The 20796-nt window shown below is 41.8% G+C and overlaps 1 protein-coding gene and 1 long non-coding RNA gene across 2 annotated transcripts in view; both read left to right on the top strand.

Moving 5' to 3' along the window:
• LOC144505282 (uncharacterized) overlaps positions 1 to 20796 on the top strand; it is a 445368-nt gene that overhangs the window by 419220 nt on the left and 5352 nt on the right. The gene's annotated exons all lie outside the window — the stretch shown is intronic.
• LOC144505281 (NACHT, LRR and PYD domains-containing protein 3-like) overlaps positions 1 to 20796 on the top strand; it is a 96753-nt gene that overhangs the window by 70605 nt on the left and 5352 nt on the right. The window contains exons 10-11 of the mRNA XM_078231352.1: positions 11731 to 11901; positions 15773 to 15943. Coding sequence (XP_078087478.1) covers positions 11731 to 11901; positions 15773 to 15943 — 342 coding nt within the window. The remainder of the gene's footprint in view (positions 1 to 11730; positions 11902 to 15772; positions 15944 to 20796) is intronic.

The raw sequence follows: 20796 nt of genomic DNA, 5'->3' as shown, positions 1-20796 counted from the left end.
ATATCTAGCTATCCTTAAAGATCCCGTTGGATCCCCTCGAACAAGTTTACTGTACGCCTATCCTTTGACTTGGCCCTCTGTAGTCCTAATAATCCTTATTGTTGTACAGAATTAACTAGCGACTTTGCATTTCCAAATAATCCTCTGAAATTTCCCAGTATACTTTTATTTAGTATTTGTGATTCAGGAGCAAATCTGTAAGTATAATCATCAATGATTCTCTGCAAGTGAACTTTAACCCACTTAATACCATTCGCATGATCATAGCATGTGGAATGTAAGATCTTTAATAACCTGGAAATATTAAAGGTTACCCTCAGGTAATCCCGTACTGCTCATCATGCAGTAGAATTTTAGCTTTCCTCATCCATCTGGGGGAAGCTTTACCATGTTTGAACATTAAGTAGGTTTTTAATAACCACAGGTAGTAAGATTATAACATTTAACATGAGCACAACCAAATCTATCTATAACGATACTGGCCCTCAAGGCCAGGTTTCGTGACATTGCATTAATATCTCCATGAACCCAATATTTGAATTGTATATTCCTTTAATACCCAAAATGCCTTTTTGGTGATACTGTGCCTTTAATAAGGGTATGAGAGTCATGTTCCTGTGCAAGATTTTTTTGAGCAGTCTGTTCTAACACCAATGCTGCTTGGTCTGTAATTGACACCCTCTTATTACTGCAGCAGCATAATTGATCTTAATTGCTATAGTGTTTCTTTTAATCTGGACTTCTGCAGGGTTATTTTAGTGTTACCCGTGGTGTTTTTCAGAGTGGGGCTTGATTAGGTTGATTGACAATTAAGGTCATTTGACTGGGCAGGTCTAGGCTTGCAGAGAGATGCCCAGTTCAGTTTGCTGTTTTCAGATCTTTACAGAGAGGTCGATTTCTCTGTGTCTTTTTTTCTCTGGATTTTGAGCCTAGGAACCTGCCAGGAAATGAGTCTCTTTCTCTGAGATTCTGCTGTTTGGGGGGTAGATCTTTCTCTAGGTTGCTGTGTGAGAGTCAGAAATCCAGGTGTGTCTGTACCTGTCCAGAGGGGTTAAAAGGCTGCAAATTTAGCACCCATGTGAGCTTGTCTGTTTAATGCTAATTGTAAAGAGGCATTTATGTCTATGAGGATACTGCTTACATTGGAACTATAGAGATGGATAGCTGTTAAGAATTATACTTGTCATGTTTAAGTATTTTAATTGCTAAATTTATGTTAATTCTTTTTGTTATATTCTATCTGTGTTCTTAAATAAAGTTTGTTTTCGTAAAAACTTCCTAGTGGGTCAATTAAATCATAACGAGCAAAATAGCTTCTACTTACACTAATGACAAAGTCAAAAAGTTGGGGTCGAGGCTAACTTCATAATATATCTTGGAGTATCTGATCTGGTCTCTAACATCTGAGTCTTTTTCATCTCTTGAGTCCCATCTCAGAGAGTGTTACAAACATACCGCCCCTTTTTAAATCCATCTAAAATCGCTACTCTATGGGGAGGTTATAGTACCAGGTTCCAATACTATTTTCCCATCCCATCCTTTCTCAAGCCATCCACAACCTGGATCAACGATTCGGATTGGCATGCCTGGTCTCTCTCTAAGGGCATGCCTGTCTGGTCTTTCCAGGCATGGAAACTATACGCTCTGTCATAGTTCGTCCGCACAATGGTGTGATTACTTGCGTCTGCCGACTGGTGAAAGTTACTCAATCCGATATCGAGGCATTAGTTTTCTTGGTCCATTGTCCTGTTCCTCTGGTTGGTAGCTGAATATACTATCCGGGATGCCGTATGTGTTGTTCCTCTCGTTCACCGTCGGTGCCTCCCACGATTCCATGAATGCCACCAGAGTGAATAGGGCCCTGTGAAAACATTAATGTTGTTCCCCACCAGTTGTTATTTTTTTAGGGTCCTTGTACATTTTTTTTAGTGCAGTATAATCAACGAGTGTGCACATATCACCTGTCATAATTACCTTGTACGGTCATACTACTGTGGTTGGAGACCGCTGCACTCTGGTCACACCTTCACCATTACGCTATCACTGAATTATGGTACTTTTAATTTTTCAATTTGCTGATCACTCTCTAAATCCTGAACTGCCTGTCAGTCTCTGACTTTTTTTTCAACTGTGCTGTCTTACTCGTTCACATCTTGTCTCATTATTATTATTATTGTTGATCATTTCTTTCTCTTTAGTCAGTGGGATAATCTGTGCAATAGGAAAATCCACTTATTTTTAGATGGCAAATTCCTCTTCACATAATTAGTGTTAATTCATTAATATTAACTTGAATGTGATCTCTGAATAATTAGATTGATGCTCCTTTCTCCCTGACATTCCCTACCGGCAGACGACCTTACTCAACATTATTGAAAATAACATCATGCATGGACTTAAAATATTCTCCAGTTCTCCATTTATCTATATCCATCTTATAGACATTCCTCACCAGGTTTACTTACGACTAGGCTCTTAATTGTTGCCATCCAAATTATTTACCCTTTCATTATTATACTCATTGTTTTTGTTTTGACAGGGACTAATTCTGTCCTAATTGTTTTGAAATCAGTTTCTCTATGGAATATGTGTTAGTGCCTTGATCACTTTGGCCCCATTCACCATTTCATACCATGTTGTTTGTCATGTAGTGCATGTCTGAGACCTACACTTCAGTGTATAATTACAAATACTTCCAGACACTTGAATGGGTCTATTTTGGACTGTTTTCCCGCATATTGGTAACTTAATACGTAACTCACCTGCACACTTATGCTGTATCTCAATATCATGCCAACACCTTCTTGACTTTCAGGTGCTCTTATCAAAAGATTTTTTTGAAATCATTGCTCATCTCTCCACCTATGGTCCGGATTGCAGCCAGAGTACCAAATTAAGTTTTAAAAATGTAGGCAAGGACACAAATATCAGCAAGCTAGCCCCATCTATACTTTCACTGGAATATACATCAGTGCCAGATTGAAATATTCCATTGAATTGTATTGCACCCAACATTCCAATTCTCATTTGCACTTTAATTTCTGGTCTCTACCTCCTACTCTCAGTTACTTAATCCTATAGTTGCCTCATAACATCTATAAAACAGCAGTCAAACATGTCTATTTGATTCCAAACAGCAACATATTTTGATTGCTTGTTCTTTATCTTAAATAGAACTTGCTACCAGCGCATTTTTCTTACGTCAAAATTGTCCCAAAATCAAACAACAATGTTATTGGCTTTCAAATGTCCATTAATGCCTATCTCATCTCTCTTCTTGAAAAGAAATATTGTTCCTTTATCCTTAGAAACCATCTAAACTCTTTGTATGTCTTTTTGCCCCCCCGCCTCTAACAGCTCTTCTATTACCTTGTTCAATTCCTAATCTCTCCTCAGCACATCACATACGTGGTCCTTTCCTTCAATGTTCATTTATTTCACTGGGTTATTTTCCTCATCCCTAACTACATAACCTGCCCATTTGTGGTGAGCAGTAAAGTTTCCCATTGAAAAGTTGTTTCATAGTGCGAACCCCTCACTCCCCCATCCATTCAGTCTTTCGTAACTGCTTTCTAGATTTTTTTGTATACTGATGTATATTCCAGTGAAAGTATAGATGGGGCTAGCTTGCTGATATTTGTGTCCTTGCCTACATTTTTTTTTACCAGATTTGGAACTGGGCTGCAATATTCTATAAGTATATTCTTAAACGTATTAGAGCTACTGCAAACCTTTCTCCATTTGCATTTAGCTGTCACAAAAAATCCAACCTGCTTGGGACAGAATAGGTTAAATCATCTGAACATGTCTGACATTTTAAACCTTAAAATCTTGTAATTCCCAGTTTGTGTAAAGATAAATACTTCTTCAGCTGTTAGTGCACAAGTCTTAATTCTCTGCTATTCTGAAAAGGGGCAAAGCAGCAGTTCTCAAATGGACATCATTACATCAACATTCTTCTTTGTTTTCTTAACCTAACAGGCACACAGTTCAGGATGTTGGACTGATTCTTTTCCTCAGTATGCAATTCCAGAATTCTAAGTTTATTGTGCAAATTGTATCAGGAATGTATTTTTTGACCTGACGAGAGATTTTGGCCCAAAATCAATCCAACGTATTCATTTGAACAATCCCAAAAGCTAATTAACCCAACTAAATGAAAACTGTCTCATTCTCACATGGGTTAATTTGAAATCACAATATCAGACAGAACACATTAAAGCTTGAAACATACAACGCACACAACAAGCAGAGAAGCGTAGCACATGCTTTAAAACAAGAATAAGCAAGATGAATTCCATAAGCATTCTCGTGTTTTTAACCTTCCAAATTCCTGTAATTAAAAACTCAATACAAGGTTAATTTCCCAGAAAGATAAACCTTCAACAAATGTAGCTTTAAACAATGATAAAATAATTTCAAACAATTCATTTTCATCTATATGTTCTTGAAGCCACAAAGCACTGCAATTAAAATAAGAAGAACCTTTCTTTTGCATTCAAGCCAATTTCCAATGCCTGATTTTGGAGGCAACACAATTAAATTATTCCACTTATTTCAAATTCCTCCAGCCTACTTTTAAAATTTCCACATTTAACTGGTTCCCATAAATTTGCAATTACAAATTAAAATAGAGACACATATAAATCACAGATACACAAGTCTTCAGGCTGGAAAGTTCAGATTGGATCACTGGCAAACTGCAAGCTTTCTTTGGCCTTGAAACTACTATAACTCTATTCAAACCTACAACTTAATATTTTGAATTTTAAAACAGTCCAAATTTTTGAGACAGATACTCATTTGTTATGTTTTAACTTTAACTGATTCAATAATCACAACCATGTCTTATTTACTCCATATCTTTAATTGTTCCGAAGTCAGCTGTTATGACCTGCACTACAGCTCGGGGAGCTGCCCTCCCCATAGACTTTAGAATGTATTTGCTGTAAGTACTAATAAGCCACAGTGACTGTCTCAGTTGTTGTCACTTATTCAAGCCTTCCAGTACTTTTTAACTGCATAGTGCATTTTTCCAATTAATTTACAATGTTCCTGGGTGAAGCAGAGTGATTTTATTTCTTTTTCCCATCCAGTAGCCAACTCAGTTCTGCTTTTTCAGCTTTTCCTGGTTTTGACATGTCTACTTGATTTAAGGCATCTTGACAGTTATAGAAGATAAATAGAAGATCTAAAACATTTGTGTGCATTCAGTGCGTTCCCCCTTGCAGGAATCTTCACCATGGTACTTTGTTTCCCCGCACCTACTTGGGAGGAGTTGGTGACTAACTACAGTCCATTCCCTCCTGCCCCTCAGGAGCATAGCTTCACAACATGTACTTCACTATCTCCTGCCCTCGAAAGCAAAAGCCTTTGTTTAGTGAGAGAGTAAAGAATATTAGAGGGCAATCTACATTCCAGCATGCCCTTCAAACTATTCCTAATCTGGGCCTTCAGGTGACCAGTGATGGGACACACGACATCAGGTTTTATACTAACCAGAGGCTCTCCTGTGCCCATCCATTAGGCCACTCACTCACTCAACTCCACAACTAATTTCACCAACAGTAATTGTGTCCCCTGCCTCTAGATCTCCCAGAGAGGCTGACATACCTCTGGCAGCCTATGCTGCTGCGTGGGAATTGCAATTGGCTGGTGCAAATGTGCTTTCTACCAATTTCATTTTCACCCATATTAGCATTGTGCGTCGAACTCATCTTGTCAGAACACATCAGGTCATTAATACTTCTGCCACACTGCTACCATGCGCCCAAGTCTGCTCAACTCCTCAGCTCTTTCCATCCATATTGATGGGCTGATCTTCTGCCTCTCCCATCCTGAGGGAACAACTTCTCTCTGAACCCGAGCTGCCTGGAAGAGCACCACCAGCGCAGTGAATTGTGGAGTAACCTTTAATTTGCCACCTTCGATTTCAGCCCTTTGTTCTGCTACCAGGGCGCTCTCGTAAGTATTGCTGGCTGCCTTTTAAATATGGTGCAAGCATTGCCTGAACCAGGACTTCCCCTACAGTGAGTGGTTAAAGTCTGGAATGCTCTGCCGGGAAGTCTGGTGGAGACACATTCAATGAAAGCATTCAAAGGGGAATTGGACTATTATCTTGAAAGACATAATGTGCAGGGTTCTGTGGCGAAGGTAGGGGAATGGCACTCAGTAAATTGTTCAGTATAAATGCGGACACCATGGGCTTAATGGTTTCCTTTTACTCTGTAACAATTCTGTGATTCCACCTGCGCTGCCTGAGTGGATTTCTTCCCCTCACCTGGCAGAAATTAATTGGCTAGCTCTGGTAATATTGCGTTCAGAACTGGAGTTGGTTAGCTCAGTTGATTCAGTGGCGAGAGTGTTCAGAATTTGCGAATGTTGAGGATTTGATCCCCATACCGGCGATGGTAGTTCTTTTAGTCACCGCCTCCCTTTACCCGATGTTTGCTCAATAAGTAATAACATAGAACAGTACAGCACAGAACAGGCCCTTCGGCCCACGATGTTGTGCCGAGCTTTATCTGAAAGCAAGATCAAGCTATCCCACTCCCTATCATCCTGGTGTGCTCCATGTGCCTATCCAATAACCGCTTAAATGTTCCTAAAGTGTCTGATTCTACTATCACTGCAGGCAGTCCATTCCACACCCCAACCACTCTCTGCGTAAAGAACCTACCTCTGATATCCTTCCTATATCTCCCACCACGAACCCTATAGTTATGCCCCCTTGTAATAGCTCCATCCACCCGAGGAAATAGTCTTTGAACGTTCACTCTATCTATCCCCTTCATCATTTTATAAACCTCTATTAAGTCTCCCCTCAGCCTCCTCCGCTCCAGAGAGAACAGCTCCAGCTCCCTCAACCTTTCCTCATAAGACCTACCCTCCAAACCAGGCAGCATCCTGGTAAATCTCCTCTGCACTCTTTCCAGCGCTTCCACATCCTTCTTATAGTGAGGTGACCAGAACTGCACACAATATTCCAAATGTGGTCTCACCAAGGTCCTGTACGGTTGCAGCATAACCCCACGGCTCTTAAACTGCAACCCCCGTTAATAAAAGCTAACACACTATAGGCCTTCTTCACAGCTCTATCCACTTGAGTGGCAACCTTTAGAGATCTGTGGATATGGACCCCAAGATCTCTCTGTTCCTCCACAGTCTTCAGAACCCTACCTTTGACCCTGTAATCCACATTTAAATTTGTCCTACCAAAATGAATCACCTCACATTTATCAGGGTTAAACTCCATTTGCCATTTTTCAGCCCAGCTTTGCATCCTATCTATGTCTCTTTGCAGCCTACAACAGCCCTGCACCTCATCCACTACTCCACCAATCTTGGTGTCATCAGCAAATTTACTGATCCACCCTTCAGCCCCCTCCTCTAAGTCATTAATCAAAATCACAAAGAGCAGAGGACCAAGCACTGATCCCTGTGGCACTCCGCTAGCAACCTGCCTCCAATCCGAAAATTTTCCATCCACCACCACCCTCTGTCTTCGATCAGACAGCCAGTTACCTATCCAATCGGCCAACTTTCCCTCTATTCATCACCTCCTCACCTTCATCATAAGACGACCATGGGGGACCTGATCAAACGCCTTACTAAAATCCATGTACATGACATCAACTGCCCTACCTTCATCAACACACTTAGTTACCTCCTCAAAAAATTCAATCAAATTTGTGAGGCAAGACGTGCCCTTCACAAATCCGTGCTGAGTATCCCGGATTAATCCGCATCTTTCTAAATGTTCGTAAATCCCATCCCTAAGGCCCTTTTCCATCAATTTACCAACCACCGAAGTAAGACTAACCGGTCTATAATTACCAGGGTCATTTCTATTCCCTTTCTTAAACAGAGGAACAACATTCGCCATTCTCCAGTCCTCTGGCACCATCCCCGTGGACAGTGAGGACCCAAAGATCAAAGCCAAAGGCTCTGCAATCTCATCCCTTGCCTCCCAAAGAATCCGAGGATATATTTCATCAGGCCCAGGGGTCTTATCGACCTTCAGTTAATTCAAAACTGCCAGGACATCCTCCCTCCGAACATCTATTTCCTCCAGCCTATTAGCCTGTAACACCTTCTCTTCCTCAAAAACATGGCCCCTCGCCTTGGTGAACACTGAAGAAAAGCATTCATTCATCACCTAGCCTATCTCTACTGACTCCATACACAAGTTCCCACTACTGTCCTTGACCGGCCCTAACCTCACCCTGGTCATTCTTTTATTCCTCACATAAGAGTAAAAAGCCTTGGGGTTTTCCATGATCCGACCCGCCATGGACTTCTCATGTCCCCTCCTAGCTCTCCTAAGCCCCTTTTTCAGCTCGTTTCTTGCTAACTTGTAACCCTCAATCGAGCCATCTGAACCTTGTTTCCTCATCCCTACAAAAGCTTCCCTCTTCCATTTCACAAGACATTCCACCTCTTTCGTGAACCATGGTTCCCTCACTTGGCCATTTCCTCCCTGCCTGACAGGGACATACTTATCAAGGACACCCAGTATTTGTTCCTTGAAAAAGTTCCACTTTTCATTAGTGCCTTTCCCTGATAGTTTCTGTTCCCATCTTATGCCCCCTAATTCTTGCCTAATCACATCATAATTACCTCTCCCCCAGTTGTAAACCTTGGCCTGCCGTACGGCCCTATCCCTCTCCATTGCAAAAACAAAAGACACCGAATTGTGGTCACTATCTCCAAAGTGCTCTCCCACAACCAAATCTAAGACTTGGCCCGGTTCATTTCCCAGTACCAAATCCAATGTGGCCTCACCTCTTGTCGGCCTATCCACATATTGTGTCAGGAAACCCTCCTGCACACACTGCACAAAAACTGCCCCATCCGAACTATTTGACCTACAAAGGTTCCAATCAATATTTGGAAAGTTAAAGTCCCCCATGACAACTACCCTGTGACCCCCACACATATCCATAATCTGCTTAGCAATTTCTTCCTCCACATCTCTATTACTATTTGGGGGCCTATAGTAAACTCCGAACAACGTGACCTCTCCTTTCCTATTTCTAACCTCAACCCATATTACCTCAATGTGCAGATCCCCCTCGAAGTGCCTTTCCGCAGCCGTTAAACTATCCTTGATTAACAATGCTACTCCTCCACCTCTTTTACCAACTTTCCTACACTTACTGAAACATCTATACCCCGGAACGTCCAACAACCATTCCTGTCCTTGTTCTACCCACGTCTCCGTAATGGCCACAACATCGTAGTCCCAAGTAGCAATCCACGTCCCAAGTTCATCTACCTTGTTCCGGATGCTCCTTGCATTGAAGTAGACACACTTCAACCCACCTTCCTGTCTACCGGTACCCACTCTTGACCCTGATACCATCCCCAATACCTCACCACCCTCACTGACTTCTGGACTACAACTTCTTTTCCCACTCCCCTGACAAATTGGTTTAAACCCCCCTGAAGAGCCGTAACAAATTTCCCTCCCAGGATATTGGTGCCCCTCTGGGTCAGGTGCACCCCGTCCTGTTTGTACAGGTCCCACCTTCCCCAGAATGTGTTCCAATTATCCACGTATCTGAAACCCTCCCTCCTCCACCATCCCTGCAACCACATGTTGAACTGCACTCTCTCCCTGTTCCTCAACTCGCTATCACGTGGCACCAGCAACGTACCAGAGATGACCACATGTTTTGTCTTGGCTCTCAGCTTCCAGCCCAGCTCCTGAAATTCCTGTTTTAAATCCCCGTCCCTTCTCTTACCTATGTCGTTGGTACCAATGTGTACCACGACTTGTGACTGTTTCCCCTCCCCCTTAAGAATCCGGAAAACACGGTCCGAGATGTCACGGACCTTGGCATCCGGTAGGCAACATACCATCCGTGAGTCTCTTTTGCTGCCACAGAACCTCCTATCTATCCCTCTAACTAACGAGTCCCCAATAACTATTGCCCTCCCGCTCTGCCCCTTACCCTCCCGAGCCACAGAGACGGACACAGTGCTGGAGATCCTCTCACTGCGGCTCACCACTGGTATGTCGTCCCCCTCAACTGTATCCAAAGCGGAATACTTGTTGCTAAGGGGAACGACCACAGGGGATCCCTGCACGGACTGCTTCCTCCCAGCCCCTCTCACCGTCACCCATCTGTTTTCATTCCTCGGGGTAACTGTATCCCTAAAGCTTCTGTCTATGGCCACCTCTGCGTCCCTAATGATCCTAAGTTCATCCAACTCCAGCTCCAGTTCCCTAACACGGTTTTGGAGGAGCTGCAGATGGGTGCGCTTCCCACAGATGTAATCAGCAGCGACACTGTCGTCGTCCCTTACCTCAAACATAGTGCAAGCGGAACATAGCACTGCCTGCACACCCATCCCCTCTAGATACCTTGCCAGTACCAGGTAGAAACAGCAAAAATGAATTAAACTCACCCCTGCTCGCCCTTTCTGCCTAAGCCCTGTGAGCCAAAGCCCTTATAGCTCACACTCTGCTTCCCACACACTACGCTGCCCGCTCCCGACGCTGCCCGCTGTACACTGCAGCCTACCTTTTATACTTCGCGCGCTTAAAAAACCCTTCCCAGACTCCTTAGCAGCCCACTTCCGGTTTTCACTTTAAACTTAAGAAAAATACTACTACAGGGCAAAGTTTTCTCAAAAATTTGAAGTGTAGAACAAGTTAGGGTTAGGGTTTTTTTCACAGGGTAGGTAATGGGAAGCTACGGCGCTCTGTGCAATACAGAAGCCGTAATGTGAATCTTGCCAGTAGGAGTGGGGAGGGCAGTGGAGTCTCAGCTTGCCCATGAAGCTGTTTGCTGAGCTCTCGGGGGGCCATTGCACCGGCGTTCCAATCTATATGTACACAGTAAAGTGGCAGATCTGTCATCAACCCCCTTCCCTGTTGGGAGGGGACCATCTGTGATCCTCGCTGGTGAGTGGGCTAAGGTAAGTGAGCCCGGACGATAGTTTCCGGGCCTCATTAATGTCATGTAAATCCTGTCATTAATATTGAAATCAACCTCACGCCCACTGATTTCGCTGGCAAAACTGGACCAGCAAGATCGCGAGAGACAAGAATTCACCTCTCATCCTATCTTGCAGCTCGCCACGCCGGCTGATTGGCTTAGCAGGCCGGTAAGATCACGCCCACTGTCTCTTTCTCACTTGCCATCGCTCTTGCTTTCCCATATGGAGAGACACACAAATGGTCCTTTCTGGATTATGTTAAATTACCTATCCCTGTCCACACTGCCACATATCCAGCTTCCAGTCCAAATATCAGTTAACTGCCAGCAATTATCTTCCACAAACTGCACTCCAGATTCACTGACCATCCCAAATACTGCCCCAGTGATATGTAAGGTTATGGGGATCCTATCTAGCACCATCATCCTTTTTGTAATTTACTGTCTCCCGTACTTACATTTTGTTCTTTCTTTGCCACCAACCACCCCCAACCTGCCCATCCCCATTTCCTTGTCACTTAAAACAATTTAATTTGCTGCTATTTCCCAGTTCTAATGAAAACTCAAAGTGAACCATTAACTCTGTTTCTTTCCTCACAAGTACTGTCTGACCCGGTGAATATTACCACATATTCTATTTATATTTCAGATTTGTATTATCAATATCACTTTGCTTTCTGTTGTGTTTTTGAGTGTACCACCCTGTACATTATTGTTAATAATTATATTCTGTAAAACACTGGGGATTAACCCTGATTCCTGTTTTTCTCTCTCTGATCCCCAGTCTGAATGATAATGCTCTCACAGATTTGTGTGCTGAGGATCTCACCTCTGCTCTCAGTACAAACCAGTTACTGACAGCTCTGGAACTGAGTAATAATAATCTGGGTGATTTGGGAGTGAAACAATTGTCTGCGGCTCTGAAGAATCCGAACTGTAAAATACAGAGACTGAGGTCAGTACCAGACTCAGATTTTGCTTATAATAACTAGATATTTAACAATATATTCTGGACATATTAGTATCATAAATAACGTCTCCACTATTGTCTGTGTCAGTAATTAGATCGGAATTGCGTAGGGTGGCAGTCAGAGCCAGATTGCCACTCTGCTCCGAGCTATGTCCCCTAAAATGAAGCCGTACATTTCCCGTCCTTCCCTCCGACTCAGGCTGGGATAGAAAGGTACTGGGTCTCCACATCATTAGAAAGCGACTGTCAGGGGTTCCCGAGTCCTTCAGGCAAGGGCAGGAGAGTTGAGAGAAAGGAAGCCACACACTGTTCTTTATGGAGTTGAAAAGTTACTCGGAGTAGAGGTGAGGGTGGGGTGTAAACATAGAGATCTGGAGGATCAGTACTATAATTACCTAGAAGTCAGAACCATCTCAGATTTGCTGTTTAAATCCGAGTGTTAGATGTTTTCCGTTGAATGTGCAGCCTTGATTTAGTTTCTGTGTTTTTTCTTTGGGATTTAAATTTTTACAGGTCTGCAACTTCTTGAGACAGCTACACAGCAGCTGTTCCTTTGAGTGAGCCCATTAGAACCATAGAAAATTTACAGCACAGAAGTAGCCATTTGGTCCATCTTATCCACACCAACCCAAGGACACAGGTGCCCTTTCTAATCCCACCTCCCTGCACCCAGCCAAATCACGGTGCTTGCAGCACTTGAGATGCAGATCCAGATACTTTTCAAAAGAGTTTAGGATCTCAGCCTCTACCATCAACTTGGGCGGTGAATTCCAGACACCCACTACCCTCTGCATGAAAAAGTCTCTTGTCTCCTCTATACCTTCTGCCACTCACCTAGATTCTATGTCTCCTGGTTCTAGAATTCTCCACCAAGGGAACCAATTTTATCCTGTCTATTTCTTCCCCTCATAATTTTGAACACCTCAATCACGTCACTCCTCAGCCTTCTTTGTTCCAAAGAAAATAACCCCAACCTACCTAATCTCTCCTCATAGCTATACTTTTCTAGCCCTGGCAACATTCTTGTAAACCTCCTCTGCACTCACTCCAGAATAATTGTGTCCTTCCTGTGATATGGTGACAAGAACTGCTCACCAGTTGAGGCTTCACCAGTGTTTTATACAATTCCAACATTATATCCTTATTTTTATATTCTATACCTCTGCCAATGAAGGAGAGATGTGCCTTCTTCACAACTTTGTCAAAGGAACTGCTTTTAGGGACCTGTATACTTGTATGCCAAGTTCTCTCACTTCATCTACCCCTCTCAGTATATTCCTATTTATTATGTATTCCTTATAACTGTTTGATGTCCCTAAATGCATTACCTCACACTTCTCTATGTTAAAGTCAATCTGCCACTTAACCGCCCACTCCCGCAACCCATCTATATCATTTTGGCGATTATAGCTATCCTTTTCCATTATCCACCACTTGGCCAATCTTAATGTTGTCTGCAAATTTCCCAAATATGCCCCCCATGTTTGTGTTCAAATCTTTAATATATAATGCAAACAGCAAGGGTCCCAACAACGAGCCCTGTGGAACAACACTTAAAACAACTTTCATTCACAAGGACATCCATCGACTGTTACCCTTTGTCTCCTGTTACTAAGCCAACTTATCCAGTTTGCCACATTACCCTGTATCCATGGGTTTTCACTCTTTTGACCAATCTGCCATGTGGGACCTCATCAAATGGCTTGTTGAAATCCATTTGTATAACATCCACTGCACGACCTTCTGTCCTTCTGTACTGTAGGGATTCTATGAACGCTGCTTGTCGCTTCATCAAAGAATTCAATCAAATTTGTGAGGCAAGACCTTCGTTTAACAAATCCATGCTGACCATTCCTGACGAGTCCATGCGTTTCTACATGACAGTTAATGCTAACTCTCGGATTGATTCAACTCATTTGCCCATCACTGATGCAAGACTAACTGGCCTATAATTGTTTGGCATTTCCTTCGATCCCTTTTTAAACAATGGAACTGTGTTTGTATTTCTCCAGTCCTCCAGTACCTCCCCTGTATCTAGTGAGGGTTGAAAAATCATCCTCAGAGCATCTGTTATGTCCTCCCTGAGCTCCTTCAGCAGCCTTGGAAACAATCCACCTCGCCCTCGTGACTGATCAACTTTCAATGATTCCAACCCTTCGAGTACTTCCTCTCTCTGATGATCACGTCCAATATCTGTGTTCCTCTTGCACTACGATATCTGCATCACCACTTTCCTTTGTAAACACAGAGCGAAAATACTCATTTAAAACCCTTCCCATAACCTCTGCAACTACACACAAGTTCCCTTCTTCATCTCTGATAGGTCCCGTTTTTCCCTTAACTAACCTTTTACCATTGATATATTGTTAAAATTCATGTCAGAAACTCCAAAGTGTTTTATTAATTCCACTTGGATTATAAGTTTTGCAATTTGAATTTGGTTCGGATAAGCATGAGATATTACACTTCAGGTCTAATTGAAATGACCCACTAGGGAGCTTTATCAAACAAAGTTATTTCAGAATACAGTTAACATATAGCAATAACTTTTTCCAATTACAAACAAGATTTAAAAAAACTATGATATTGTATAACCCTTAACTATATGAAATGTCAACAGCAAACTTCCCTGTAAACATACAACTGCCACGGTTTAACACAGAAAATTAGGATGCCCATGTGATGCTGGAACTTGGACCGTTGGTTGGAGAATTGAAATTCTGACTTCCCAGCCTTGTAACGTCCAGCAGCTGTCGAAGGCAGATAGAATGCTATTGTTGGCCTCTAGCTTTCAGCCAATGAACCACTGCAAGAGACATAATTCTCACTCTAATGTCAAACATGTCAAAAAATCTCACTAGCTGTTCTGTCTGGAGACAATACACATCTCTTTAACCTGTGTTTAAAATGCTCCCTCCATCCACATTGTCTGTACCTTTAAGACCTGGCTGGCTGTAGGGATTTGCATTCTAATTAGTATTCTGTAACTTGATTTCTGTGTCTGTGCACTGTTTGAGAGCACATTTCCACTCCATCTGATGAAGGAGCAGAACTCCGAAAGCTTATGGTATTTGCTACCAAATAAACCTGTTGGACTTTAACCTGGTGTTGTGAGACTTCTTAATATGTCAAACAGCCAATGCTGCTGCCTGAGCATTGTCTCTGGCTGGGTGGGGAATGATGTTTCTGCTATTTTCATTTTTATTCACATATAAGGCGTTAACATTATATGCTATACTCACAGCCATTATCTTTGTCTCAACCTTAAACTCCGTTCCCTAACCATCAATCCTCTATGCGTACACATTGTGACACAGGTTTATGGTGTGGAGTGCTGTGCTTTGTCTTGCTCCATCATCAATATCATTTTAATTACACCTACACCTTCATTTTGTTCTTTCCTTGCCACCTGTTCTTATGCAAGCTCATTAATCTGTTTCTCCTTTCTCAGGTACTGCCTGATGTAATGAACATTTCCAGAATAGTTTTTTTTTCACATTTACAGCATCATGTGTATTTGATTTTTCCCATGGCTAATCCACAACTTTGGACACTATGGGCAATTTAGCATGACCAATCCACTAACCTGCACTTTGGGAGGAAACTGGAGCACCCGGAGGAACCCCACGCAGACATGGGGAGAACATGTAAACTCCACATAGACAGTGACCCAAGGGCAGAATTGAACCTGGGGACCTAACGCTGTCAGGCAGCAATGCTGACCATTGTGCCATGTACTTAGAAGTTGTGTTTTTTGAATATTTCACACTGTACATTATTATTGTTATTAATCGTCTTCTGTAAAATACTGGAGATTTATTCTGATTCTAGTTACTTTTTTCTCTCTCATCCCCAGTCTGTGTGATAACACTCTCACAGATTCTTGTGCCAAAGATCTTACCTCTGCTCTCAGTGCAAACTGGATAATAAAAGACCTGAATCTGGGTTGGAATAAACTTGGAGATTCAGGAGTGAAACTTCTGACTGAAGCTCTGAAGAGCCCGGACTGTAAAATACGGAAACTTCAGTAAGTACCAAACTCTGTGAGATTATAGTCTGAAATTTTCACCTGTCGGGCACGTGCGCCCGATGCGCCTATTCACATTGGCTGTCTACTTAATAACAGTCAGTGTGAAATGTGCACTGAAAAAGCCCAACGCTGCTTGAGAAACGAGGCAGAGGGTGGACATTGAGAGAAAGGAATGCACGTGTTTGCACTTATGTCCTCCCTCGGGACAGCTGTTGTGGAGCTGTCTCAGCTACAGGTCTCTGGCGACCTGTAAAAACTACATTGCAATGGAGTAACGTTGCTCAGAATGTCTGAGCTGCACATTGAGCACTAATCACAGTACCCACACAAGAGTTAACTTTTATTTCAGCCCAAACGTTTCATCCCTCCCAGGATCGAGGTTGCAGCTAAAATGTAAAGGCTGTTTGACCAATTGACCCACCCGACACAAGCAGACGGGCATGTAAAATTGCATTAGTTTGGCTCCTTGATGGACTAAATTGCTAGCTCGACTCTTGACGTGTGCACTTCTGACTCTTAATGCACATCTGCCGATTGAAATACTGCACAAGTGCAAGATGGCATCGTGATTTGCACCAGGTCAGGGACATGACTTCCTGAGCAACGTAAAAATCAGGCCTACATTTATAATAACTGAATATTTAACAATATATTTTAAGTACTATTATTGGTATAAAAATAAACACGATCCATTATTATTAGTGTCAATTGTTAATTTTAAAAAGTGCATTCATATTTCAACCTGTTTCTCTCCCTAATCCCTCGGCTTATGGGATGTCAGTCCCACAGATCTTTGTGTCGAGGGTGCATCCTATAAAGTTCCCTCCTTCTCCTCGGAGATGTATAGCTCTCCTATGGTTACAGCAGCCTTTGACTTGTGAAAGATAGAGGGATTAGATAGTGAATGGAAGGTCAGGAATATACATAATAACAGATGACAGTACAGTAGGGAGAGGTCATCTTAGTTCAGAAGATGAAGTTGTGGAATGAGTTTAATTAGTGATAAAATTAGGTAAGGCAAGGAGTCACTTGTGGGAGTCTTTTATTGCGCCCTCACACTTTCAGATTAAGTATGCAGCAAGAAATGTGCGGGCTTATAAAAAACAAAGTACTGCAATAATGTTAAATAATTTTAATCTTCATATATGTTTGGACAAATCAGATTAGTAATGTTTCTCTTGAAAATGAATCCATTAAGTGTACTCAAGACAATTCCTCAAAGCAGAATGCCTCAGTGCCAACCAGGAAACAGGCTATTTTAGACTTGGTAATTGTATTGAGACCGAATTTATTAATAATCTTTTACAAAGGTGCATCTAGAAAGCAGTGATCATAACTGTAGAATTTTACCTTTCACCACCTACCTGGTGAGAAGTCCAGTCCAATATCTAGTGTCTTAAACTTAAATAAAGACAATTAAAAGGGTATGAGGACAGCATGGGCTCAATTTAATTAGGAAAATAAATTAAAAATTAGGATGATAGAGAAACAGTGGCAGACATTTCAGGAGACATTTCATAAGTTTCAAGAAAAATATATTCTAATGAGAAAAAGAGTCTATGTGAAGGATACAACATCCGTAGCTAACAAAATATTTTCAGGAGAGCATGAAATTAAAAGGAAAAGTGTTAATATTTCCACAGATTAGTGGTAGGTCACAATGGGACAGACTTTAGAAACCAGTAAAGAATGTTGGAAAAAAAAGTGGAAGAAATTAGTCGATGAGAGAAAATTAGCTTGAAATATAAAAGCTGCCAGAGGTTCTCCAATGGTAGGATTTTAAGCATGGTGGGTGATTTCACTTCATAGGTGAAAGTGCAGGATTCCTGGCTGAGGCTCTGCCTGCCCAATTGTGAAATTTTATATAGGTTCAGGCAGCTGGGTTCGCGGGAGAATCCCATCCATTGTAAAATTCTGTCCCAAGAATTGATATAGGATAAGAGTACCAAAGTTAATTAATCTCATTAATAATGAGAAACAAGGAAATAGCAGATGCACTGAACGGGTAGTTTGTGTCTCTCTTCACCGTAGAAGGCATGAAAAATGTCCCTAGAATTCTTGAAAATCAAGAGGAAAAGAGAACGAGAAATTTAAAGCTATCTTAGTTACTATGGAAAATGTATTTGGGAAACTATTAAAACCAAAAGTTGACAAGTCTCTTGAATTGATTTCTTTTATCCTCAGGACTTAATGTAAGTGGCTGCGGAGATAGTGGATGCATTGGTTGTAATCTTCCAAAATTCTCCAGATTCTGGAAAGGTCCCAGTGGATTGGAAAATCACTAATTTAACATCTCTATTCAAGAGAAGTTGGAGACAGAGAGCGAACAACTATAAGCATGCGAGCCTAACATTTGTCATAGGGAAAAAGCTAGAACCCGTTATTCAGGAGATAGTCAAGATGAAATAAATACTCTGCAGAGGGATTTAGAGAGGTTAATTGAATGGGCAAAAATTTAGCAGATGGAGTATTATGTGAGAACGTGTAAACTTTTGCACTTTGGCAAGAGGAATAGAAAAATACTGCATAATGTGAATGGAGAATGACAGCACACTCTTCCTCACAGAGGGACCTGGGTGTCCTGGTATGTGGATCATCAAAAGTTGATATGCAGCGCAGCAAGTGATTAGGAAGACAAATGTTATGTTGACATTTATTTGGACACCATGGTTTAAGTGATCAAAGTATCTCTCTAGTAAATAGAAGATCTTGAGTTCAACCCTCAACCTGCGCACTAATTTTCAGCGACAGATGAACGTGGGCACCAAGATCTCACCGAGTATCCATATCGCTCATTTTATGCCCATTCAAATAATAATCTGCCTTCCTATAACCTCACGTTTATCCACATTATACCGCATCTGCCATGCATATGCCCACCCACTCAGGCTGTCCAAATCACAGTGAAGCATCTCTGCATCCTCCTCACAGCTTACCATCTACACAGCTTGGTATCATCTGCAGATTTGAAGATAATACATTTAGTTGCCTCCTCCAAATTAATTGTGAACAGTTGGGGTCCGAGCACAGATCTCTGCGATACCCCATTCGTCACTGCCTGCCAATCAGAGAAAGACCTATTTATTCCAATTCTTTGTTTTTTTGTCTGGTAACCAGCTTCCAATCCATTTCAAGACACTACCCACCATCTCATCTGCTTTAACTTTACATAGCAATCTGCTACGTGACCTTGTTGAAAGCCTTCTGAAAATCTAAGTAAACCACATCCACCGGCTCTCCTGCAAAACTCTACTCGTTACATTTCAAAGAATTCTGTAGATTTGTCAAGCATGAATTCCCTTTTGTAAGTCCCATGCTGACTTTGTCTGATAATACCACTGCTTTCCAAATGCTATGAGATGAATTTCTTGAGAATGGGCTCTAGCAACTTTGGGAGGCGATGGCCGAGTTGGTATTATTGCTAGACTATGAATCCAGAAACTCAGCTAATATTCTGGGGACCCAGTTTCGAATCCTGCCACTGGCAGATGGTTGAATTCGAATTCAATTAAAAATATCTGGAATTCAGTATCTACTGATGACCATGAAGCCATTGTTGATTGTCAGAAAAACCCATCTGGTTCACTAATGCCGTTTAGGGAAGGAAATCTGCCTTCCTTACCTGGTCTGGCCTACATCTGACTCCAGAGCCAAAGCAATATGGTTGACTCTCAACTGCCCTCTGAACAAGTTCAATTAGGGATGGGCAATAAATGCTGGCCAGGCAGTAATGCCGATGTCCCACGAATGAATAAAAAAAACTTCCCTGCTACTTCGGCTCACTGGTCTATATTTCCCTGTCTTCTTTCTACCTCACTTTTTGAATAGTGGGCTTACATTAGCTATCCTCTAATCTGTAGGAACCATTCCAGAGTCCAAAGAATTTTGGAAAATTACCAACAATGCATTTATTTCTAGGGCCACTTCCTTACCTACTCGTGGATGGAGGTTATCAGGCCCTGAAGATTTATCCGCCTTCCAAACCATTAATTTCCCCAAAACCATTTCTCGACTAATACTGATTTCCTTCAGCCCGTCATTAAAACTTGTGTTTGTCAGAACATCCAGTACATTATTCATGTCTTTCTTTGTGAAGACAGAAGCAAAGTATGAATTTAGTTCCTCAGCCATTTCTTTGTTTCCTCTTATGAATTGTCCCATTTCTGACTGTAATGGGCTTACATTCGTTTTTGTCAATCTTTCTCTCTACATATCTCGATAAACTTTTACAGTCAGTTTTTATGTTCCCCGCTAGCTTATTTTCATGCTATTTTCCCCCTTCTTAATCAATCCCTTGGTCTGCCTTTGCTGCATTTTAAACTGCTTCCAGTCCTTGGGTCTAATGTTTTTTATGCCTATTTGCATGCTTCTTCTTTGAATCTAATACTCACCTTTGTAAGCCATGTTTGGCCACAGTTCTCTTTCCATACTTACGCCAAATAGGAATAAACAACTTTTGGAGTTCACCTATTTGTTCCATGAAAGCCTGTCATTGCTTGTCTACTGTTCTTCCTTTTAGTAATGTTTCCCAGTACATCATGGCCAATTCATATCTCATATGTCATATCTCCTTTATTGAGATTCAGGACCCTGGTCTCGGAATCAATTACATCATTATCCACCTCGACAAAGAATTCTCGAATATTTTGGCAGTCATCGCCAAGGGTTCCCTCACGACTAGATTGCCAACTAATCCTTTCACATTGCATAATACTCAGTCCAAGATGACCTGTTCCTTTGTAGGTTCCTCAATGTACAAAACCATCCCATATACAGTCCTGAATTTCCTCCTCTATTATACTGTGACTAATTTGACTCATCCAATCTATATGCAAGTTAAAGTCACCCAT

This window comes from Mustelus asterias, chromosome 16 (assembly GCF_964213995.1).
Source record: "Mustelus asterias chromosome 16, sMusAst1.hap1.1, whole genome shotgun sequence".
NCBI classification, from domain to species: domain Eukaryota; kingdom Metazoa; phylum Chordata; class Chondrichthyes; order Carcharhiniformes; family Triakidae; genus Mustelus; species Mustelus asterias.
Note: the sequence above shows the minus strand (reverse complement) of the source record. Positions and strands in the feature narration are given on the sequence as shown.